At 47.2% G+C, this 9,256-nt stretch overlaps 1 protein-coding gene across 1 annotated transcript; it reads left to right on the top strand.

Moving 5' to 3' along the window:
• The first annotated feature begins 323 nt into the window (after positions 1 to 323).
• Positions 324 to 1,682, top strand: POU4F3 (POU class 4 homeobox 3). Its single transcript, XM_084832410.1, has 2 exons — positions 324 to 434; positions 741 to 1,682. The coding sequence occupies exons 1-2, from the start codon at positions 324 to 326 to the stop codon at positions 1,680 to 1,682; spliced, it is 1,053 nt and encodes a 350-aa protein (XP_084688536.1).
• The last annotated feature ends 7,574 nt before the right edge of the window (positions 1,683 to 9,256 follow it).

Here is a 9,256-nt window from a genome sequence, read left to right as displayed (position 1 = left end):
CGGCGGGACAGCTGACCCCCCCGCCCCGCCCCGCGTCTCTCCCCCGAGCGCCTGGTCCCCATCCCTGCGGGCTCCCTTTCCCTTTCCTCTCGCTGCCAGACCAAGCACGCGTGCGCACAGGGTGCCGGTCCCATCACAGGCAGTTCTGCTTGTAAGATGAGTGAAGAAGCCGAGATGGAAGCAGGCGGGGTGGGGGGTGGGGAGGGAAGGGAAGGGGAAGGAAGCGAAGCTTTGTCACTGAAATCGCTCACTTTGACAGTCGCCAGCCAGAGAGCCAACCCTGACTCGATGTCAGGGGCTGCCTACCTGCAAGGTGCGCCAAGATGATGGCCAAGCAGCCGTTCGGCATGCACCCTGCCCTGCAGGAAGCCAAGTATTCCAGCCTGCACTCCAGCTCGGAGGCGATGCGGCGCGTGTGCCTCCCAGCCCCGCAGGTATGTAGATGAAGCATAATTACTGCTTTAAGGCACGTTTTTGACAGGCCCCGGCTTAATGTTTTTTTCATGTCGCCAGAACAATCGCGTCTCTCTCTCTCTCTCTCTCTCTCTCTCTCCCCCCACCTCTCTCTCTGATCCACATGTCTATTCAAGCAAAGCATCTTCTGCCTTCATATTAATTTTTATGACCTGAGCTTTGAGGAGGAATCTCTGTGCTAGAGAGAGAGAGAGAGAGAAAATGTTTCTGAATCCAGACTTGCCACTATTCCCCACTGACTGCGCTCTGCGCGTTCTTGCTTGCAGCTCCAGGGCAATATATTTGGAAGCTTTGATGAGACTCTGCTGGCCCGGGCTGAAGCTCTGGCGGCTGTGGATCTGGTCTCTCACGGCAAGAGCCATCCTTTCAAGCCAGACGCCACCTACCATACCATGAGCAGCGTCCCCTGCACATCTACCTCGTCGCCCACCGTGCCCATCTCGGCGCCCGCGCCCCACCACCACCGCCACCACCACCACCACGCCGTGGCGCACCAAGGCCTGGACGGCGACCTCCTGGACCACCTCTCGCCCGCGCTGATGGGGGGCCCCGAGCACGGCGCCGTCACGGCCGCGCAGATGCACCCGCACGCCCACCCGCACCTGGGCGCCGCCATGGGCCACCTGCACCAAGCCATGGCCAGCATGGGCCACCCGCCGCAGGCCCCCTCGGCCGCCGCCGCCGCCCAGGCCTCGGCGCCCCACCCCGGCCTGGCGTGCCTGAGCGACGTCGAGTCGGACCCGCGGGAGCTGGAGGCGTTCGCCGAGCGCTTCAAGCAGCGGCGGATCAAGCTGGGCGTCACGCAGGCCGACGTGGGCGCCGCGCTGGCCAGCCTGCAGATCCCCGGCGCGGGCTCGCTCAGCCAGAGCACCATCTGCCGCTTCGAGTCGCTCACGCTGTCGCACAACAACATGGTCGCGCTGAAGCCGGTGCTGCGGGCGTGGCTGGAGGGGGCGGAGGCCGCCTGCCGCGGGAAGGACGCCGAGCCCGCGCTCCCCCGCGGCGCCGAGCGCAAGCGCAAGCGCACCTCCATCGCGGCGCCCGAGAAGCGCTCGCTCGAAGCCTACTTCGCCGTCCAGCCGCGGCCCTCCTCCGAGAAGATCGCCGCCATCGCCGAGAGGCTGGACCTCAAGAAGAACGTGGTGCGCGTCTGGTTCTGCAACCAGAGGCAGAAACAGAAGCGCATGAAGTACTCGGCCGTGCACTGAGGCGCCCGCCTGCGCCCCGCGGACAGAGGCGGTGGGGGCGGCCGGCGGCTCCGACTTCGGTGGGGCCAGCATCCGCTCTGGGCGTCGGCCAGAATCAGCCAGAACTCTCAGGGAGCTGCCCAAGGTGCTGAAGCCGTTTGGGGGACAGGGTTCCGCCCCTTGGATAGCTCCTTTGCCGTTCTGGCTGGTTCGGACTGAAGCCCAGAGCGGACGCGCAGCGCCACCGCAATAGGAGCCACCAGCCTCCACTGGACACAAGACACACGTCGAAAGAAAAGACAGCGTTCAACTTAAAACCTACGCCAGTAAGACAGGCAACCAACCAACAGCAGGGATCATCTCGGAAAGGGTCGCCCGACCAAGCCACAATGCCACTGACCTTCCTCTCTTCCTTACCTTCCTCTCGCCAGTCCAGCCTCCGGGCCATCATTCCTTTGGCCTGCCTTCCGTGGCGCTTCTCCGGGTTATCGGATGAAAAACAAAACTACCAAGTGACCTCTCGACAAAAAAAGTGTATTTATTTTCCCTCCCCAGTCCCGGTTCGTCTTTCTCGCTTGACTGTGTGTCTTCTTGTACACTAGAGTGTATGACGCTTGTCACTTTTGTTGGAAGAGTTGAAAGTTGAGAGGTACCCGTTTCTTAAAAAAAATAATAAAAATAATGCAATAAGAGATATGGTAGATGTAGTTTGGGGGAAGGGAATACATTACCTCTGGGTTTATATAATTAAAAAGCGGAGGGAACCCACCAGAGACTGAAGATTTATTCAGATTTGTGAATTATATCTATATATAAGGCTATTTTCCGAAAGCCAGCTGTTAGCTCAACTTTGGGGTAGTTTTCGCTGGTCCACCACCTTTTCCTTGCCTGGTCAACTGCATGCTGTCTGAGATCTATTGATAGTTTTTAAAATACTCCGATGGTTTCTTAAGGGGGGGGGGAGATAACTCTATTTTTAAGTCGATGAAATAACTGGAATGCTCGTCAAATTGTTCCCATTAACACACACATGACTATCGCCTGATAAAGTTCTTCATTTTCTTGGAGGCGGAAGAATAGATCTGAAGCAGAGTTGACTTGAATCAACGTCTTGGTTTCTGGAGCAAAACACACAAAAAGGGTTTAACACCCCTATTCTAGGCACTTTTACAAGGGGACGACTAATTTATTTCAATGGGAACCAAACACGTTTTTAAGATAATCCCGAGCCATTAAATGGATATTTGCCATTGACCTCCATGAGGTGAGGGTTGCGATCTATTGGATGCAACTTCGTGTGCCCCCCCCCACCCGCCCCCAAACCTCACCCCGGTCGAAAGGATAAACCTCCATGGGTCTTTAGTAAGTCAGGCTTGTATCCACACAGGTCGATCTGCAAGACTAATTGTGTTAATCGAAATTCGAGGGATTTCAGGTGATTGACTTGAGTGGGTCTAGCCGGCTTGAAATCCAAGCACTTTCATTCGACTGGGCTGCAGCAGACTAGCTTTTTGCACGGGACCTCTAAACACCGTTGAACTTCTGTCCGTCACTACGGACTTACACCCATGTTTCTTTGGAGACAGTGACACGGGGATAGGAGTCCTTTTAAAATATGTATCAGTCTCTACTGGTTTTGGGGTTTTTTGTTTTAACTTTACACCTGTCTCTGTATTAAACAAGGGGTTCTTCTTGTCAAATATCTTGACTGCATTCACCCTTTCTCCCCGCACAGGCCACCTTAAATTTTATATTTCCTTCCTATAATTTGGGCACTTCGTGCACCTCTATGATCTCTATACTTTCCTTCCCTTCCTTCTTTCCCCTCCTTCGGAAATACATCCTGGAACTTCTCAAATAAAATGCTTTATTTTTCAACCCGAATGGATGTTTTCTTCTCCCCCCATGCCCCCACAACTTGTTGTTGCGGTTGTTGTTGTTTAGGAAAAAAAGTTTTAGACATGGCTAAGTGAAGCGAGCGATACCGAAAAAGATGTGCCTCAAAGGGGACAGAAACGACTTTATTATTATTTATAACAATAACAATAACAATAACAATAACAATAACGACGTATTCTTTATCTATAGTGCCTGGTACTTTGGTAGATTTAGCAGTCAAGCTATTCATTAAGATTATTTACATATTGCTGAATATATGTATGTTGTACTTAGATTCAGAAAAGATTCTCTTCCTTGCAAATCAGGTCTCTTTTTTTATATGATATCTTTTGGCTGTTAATGGTAATAACAAATTCCCTGGAATTGTATTTTTTTTTTGTTTTCAAGTATTCCTTACCACTCTTCTCAACTGCACACTTTTTAATGGACGAGCAAAGTTCTGGAGAGAGAGAGAGAGAGAGAGCATTAGTACAACAACACCCGTTGCTAGTCCTACACCTTCTTGTGGTTAAAGCTTACTAATTGTGAAAAATATACATGCAAATCATACTGCAGTTCATTTAAAAAACAACACACACACACAGCCAGGCAATTAGGTTTAGCTAGAGCCCTTCTTTCTCATTACGACACAAATGACACTTCATTCTCTGAAGTTTCATTTTTAAAAAAGAAGAAGAAATCATTGGAAACCGCGCTATCAAAGGTTCATTTGGAATTCTGTTTAAAAGAAAAAGAGGGCTTTTGTTTATGAATCCCAGAAGCACCTTAAATGATTAAAAATTAATTATCCAAGCCCAGTGATCTTCTGAATACCTTGCCTTGGCTTTCCATGAATATCTAGCAAAAACTCAGACTAGATTCTACCCTTTTTTTGTTTTTAAAGCACCTTATCAAGTCATTCTTTTGTAGTTCATGAAGGGAGTCGTAAGAAAGATCACTAACGTTCCTTTAAATGTCCTGGCTTTATTTATTTTTTCTCAATGAGCCCCAATGATTCCCCCCCCCCATCAAATGTCCTTTAATAATAAATGCCCTTGTGTCATTACATTATATTGTGGGTTCTGAAATTTTAAAATAAGGTTGATGCAATATTAATTGGGTAACGTGGTATAAAAAGGGCAGAAAGCAATGCTGCCTGCATCCTTTCTCTACTCACCACTAGGATGTGAAGAAAAGCTCTTTTAAGGAATGCCTATTGTTGTTGCTTTTAAAAATCCAGGTAAGATATATTTAACGATTTTCTCAGTCACATTCCTGTTAACTTAACCTGTTGTATTTTATAGTGGGGTTATTGTTGTTTTTCTTTAATATGCAACGTTCCTGTCAAGTCCAAAAATATTTTTGCTCATTCTAGTTGCTCACCTAGTTGCTCACTCACCTCTAATTACATTAGGCTTCTCAAATGGAGAATTTACTTCAGTCTGAGGTTTTCGGGGAAACTTATGAAATTTATCTTATTAGATAGCAGTTCTATATGAAGATTGGTTTGAGAAGTTTGAAAAATACAGAACAAATAGGGAATCGCATTCCATTTAAAGAGAGACTTGAAAAAATAGCCCATTATTCTCTGTCTGTGCGTCTGTCTCTCGGATACGATTCCTGGAACCGAAAACTTTTCCATACTATCACATTAGTAGAAGCAGATTTCTGAAACTCTGTTTTGACTGTCGAAAGTTGGTGTTCTGGATTTCAGCACCAGGACAGCTCCCAATGGGTAAAAAAAACCGGCAACCGAAAAACCTCAGGGCATTCCACTATTAGAATGTCACTTTCTTTTCTACTGTATTTTCCAGTTTTATTCCCGGTTCTATCCTTTTGGAAGACATTGCTTCCTAGATGTCCCTTTCAAAACAAACAAGCTCATCTTATATTTATCTTTTTTTTTATAAATAGCTGTTGGATTTTATTAGCTTATCCGTTTCTTGCGAGCACCCCCGCATACAGCCTTGCACTGCATTTAGCCTGCATTTAGCCAAGGCTGGCAGTTATGTTGAGTTAATAAAAGAGCAAACAGTAATAGAGCTGGTGACTGTTTCGTATTGGCTTTTGCTGGATATAGGTTGCATGGTTAAGTGAGTTAAATAGAACGGTTGGTCTTCTGGGTGAGTCTTTTAGGAAGCAAGATCAGAGTTGATCAGGTGAAAGATAAGTCAGGACAAAAGCGATCGTATGCTGAGGCGGGGGACCAGAGAAAGAATGAAAAAGGAAGGAAGGGCGATCTCTGTGTTATATTTCTCAGTTTTTGATATGTGTACAACAGTGCCACTGCTTATGGACTTGTTCATGGAGTGTTATGTCTGAGTTTTGTCTAATCTAAACTCTTGAAGGGCTCCTACTTATTCATTCTTCTGCAACGCAAGCCGCTGCATATTTATTCGGATGTAAACCCAGGAGATTTCAAAAGACTTATTCCTACGAAAGTAGGACCACATCCTTGAGTTTCTCTTTCATACTAAGCTCCAAAAGGCGATTTGGTGTTCTATGTTCCCTTCCTTCCATTGGCAACTTTTGACCTCGTGTTTTGACAACATATCGCTCAGCAACCTACACTTGTTACATGCCAAATTTCCCAGAAGGTGTCCAGCAACTTCGAGGGAGAAGCGAAAGAATTCAAAACTTTAAAAAAAATATATCACTTTTTTGTGATTGGCTTCAAATAATCTAGGAGAGTTTCTTTCTCACCGATCTTTCTCGTTCCTCCAGAGATCCATTCTCTTCAACAAGATCTGCTTGGTCTTGTCTACTTTATAAAATAACTGGGTTATTTTATAACTTGGTTATGTTATGACAGAGAGAGAAAGAACGGAAGAGATCCACTGTGTTCAATAAAATCTGCTTGCCCTTGTCTGGTTTATAAAATAACTTGCTTATTTTAGAAGGTTGGGGGAGGATAAGTTGGCCGGGTGTGTGAGATGGTAACCAAAATTCTCCCATCAGGTCTTGACGAAAACACTTTTCTCTTCGACTTTTTGTTTCAGCTCTGGCATGTTTGAGGAAACTCTGTTTTTGCATTGTCCCTCCTATGACCTGGCTAAGCGAGCTGTCTACCCGCCTTCCCCAAATGAACCTGCCCTTTCCGTTCTCTTCTCCTGTGCCCGCGCGTGTGTGTCCCGGGTCTTCTCCGTGTCTTCCTCCCTCCTCCTGCTGCTGCTTTGCAAATATGTGTCCTCTTGGCGTCTCCTAAATCAAGGCGGTCAAAGGCTCACCCAGTAGCGGCTGGTGGCTCCTATATCAGTGAATCCGGCCTGGATTTCAGCCAGAACGAGTCGGAACTTTAAAGGAGCTGTCCAAGGACCTGGACCCATCTGGGGCTAGGATCGCTCCTTAGAGTTCTGACTGCTTCTGACTGAAACCCAGAATGGATTCACAGCCCCACTGAAATCGGAGACACCAGTCTCCACTGGGCTCAGCCACCACTACTTCGCCCCCCGCCCCACCCAAGGCCCTGATCAGTCGCTTCCAAATCACCCAACCTTGTAATTGCATCTGTTCCTATGGGCCACTCTGAGCTGGAGTCACACTCGGGGGATCGAATCAATTAGTCATTAGGCAGCTCCATTAGCCCCTTAAACGTCTCTTGCCAATTTTCTTGTACGTGAATGAATTAAAACAATACAATACAATGATTTGCGGAAAGGCCGAGTTGCGGGGGGGGGGGGGGCAGGGGCCAGCGCAGTGCTGCGGCCCCTCGCTACTGCCCCAAAGCCTAGGGGAGGTCTTCCTTACCCTCTCTAGAGCGGGGCAGAGGAAGTTTGCTTCCATCCAAAAGGAAATGCGTACACAAAACTGCATAGTGGAGGCTGGTGGTTCTGATTCCAGTGGGGCTGTGCATCCATTCTTGGTTTCAGTCAGAACCAGCCAGAGCTCTGAAGGAACTATTCAAGGTGCTGAGCCGTATCCCCACAAATAAGTTCAGAACCTTGGATAGCTCCTTTAGAATTCCTGCTGGTCTGACGGAAACCCAGAATGGATTCACAGGATTTCCGCTGAAATCGGAGCCACCAGCCCGCACTCAAGCTGCTGCCACCGGGACTTTCAGGATGCTGTCACCAACTGCTTTTCCAGCCAGCAGAAAAAAAACAAGCCAGCAACCCCGTGCACCCCTACTTGGAGAGCCAGTGTGGCGTAGTGGTGAGAGTGTTGGACTGGGAGCCGGGAGATCTGGGTTCTAGTCCCCGCTCGGACATGGAAGCTCACTGGGTGACTTTGGGCCTGTCACAGACTCTCAGCCCAACCTACCTCACAGGGTTGTTGTTGTGAGGCTAAAATGGAGAGGGGGATAATGTAAGCCACCTTGGGTTCCTTGCAAGAGGAAAAAAGGCTGAATATAAATGCAATTAATAATAATAATAATAATAATAATAATACAAAAGGAAGTCCAAGGCATTGGGACTTACTTCCGAGTAAACATGCATGAGATTGGGCTGCAGGGGCCGTAAGAAGAGAAGGGGGGTGGGGTGGTGGTGGGGGAGAGAATAAGTTAGTATGTTTTTAAAAATCAGCTGCAAAATCCTTCTGAATTAAAAGTCTGTTATTAAATTGCCTTTCATTCTAAGCCAAACATGTGGCACACTTGCAGTCATGCCAAGGGTCAGTGTACAAATGGCTTTAACCAGCTCTAAATGAATAAACGAAAGATATTTCCGAAAACTTCAGTTCTGCCTCCAGAAAAAAGAAAGTCCAAATGATGCAAAAAGAATAAATTATGGAAATAAGAGAAACAATGCTAATTTGTTTCTAAATTGTACTGTGACGGATTGGGAGGGTAAGATAGGGCTGTGAGGACATGGGGTAATTGAGCATAAGTGATGCCTGGTGGTTTGAGGAAGTATGAATTCTAGCACAAGAGGGGAAAGGGGCTGAGATCTGAACCCGGGAAAAATTGCAATCCACAATCCATTAATTTCTACAATAATCCAGCCCCAAAAGTTCTAGAGAAAACGTTCTGAAGATTATAGCCTATTCCACACCACCCTAGTTCAAAAGTGGAATCAAGGACATAGAGAAGTTATTTCTGACCCTATTTCACCTATCCCCCCCCCCCATGAGGTTATTTGGTTCAGGAAAAAGAATCAATGTTTACTGTCTGTGAACTGCTTTGGGCACAGCCCAACGTGGAAAACCAGCATGTAACTAAACTACCTTGGTAGTGCAAAAATAGAGAAAGGCTTCTGCCAGCCTTTTGGTGTTTAAAAGAAATACACAAAGATTGATTGTGTAGGCATACCAGAATTGACATTTGCACTTGTAGCACATAACTACGTACAGTTCATTGTATTAAAATACAGTGGATAAATGAACGGTTTACAGAGTATATAGCAACTTTCCCCAACATGGTGCCCCCCCAGATGTGTTGGGCTTTCCCATCAGCCCCAGCCAGCATGGTCAACAGTCAGGTATGATGAGAGTTGTAGTCTAAAACATCTGGAGAGCACCAAGTTGGGAAAGACTGATGTATATTATTGCAACCTAAGCAAAGGAAAGATCTGCAGCTTCCCCCGAAATTATGCTGGGTTAATTTACTTTACTGTTACATCATGTGCCTTACTTGCAGCCAAGGCAACTTCATGGTTTTGTGTTGTTTTTAAGAGGTGGAGAAGCTATATTTCAAATTGGCTGGTGAGAGCATTAGAAATTGCAAGGGTGACCTCCCTCCCTCCCTCTCTCTCTCTCTCTCTCTCTCTCTCTCACACACA

This window comes from Heloderma suspectum, chromosome 2 (genome assembly GCF_057233095.1).
Source record: "Heloderma suspectum isolate Gila_16-S chromosome 2, 16-S_ref, whole genome shotgun sequence".
NCBI classification, from domain to species: domain Eukaryota; kingdom Metazoa; phylum Chordata; class Lepidosauria; order Squamata; family Helodermatidae; genus Heloderma; species Heloderma suspectum.
Note: the sequence above shows the minus strand (reverse complement) of the source record. Positions and strands in the feature narration are given on the sequence as shown.

Coding starts and splice junctions, on each gene's coding strand:
- POU4F3 (XM_084832410.1), top strand. CDS start 324: ATGATGGCCAAGCAGCCGTTCGGCATGCACCCTGCCCTGCAGGAAGCC. Junction 435..740: donor TGTGCCTCCCAGCCCCGCAG/GTATGTAGATGA, acceptor TCTTGCTTGCAG/CTCCAGGGCAATATATTTGG.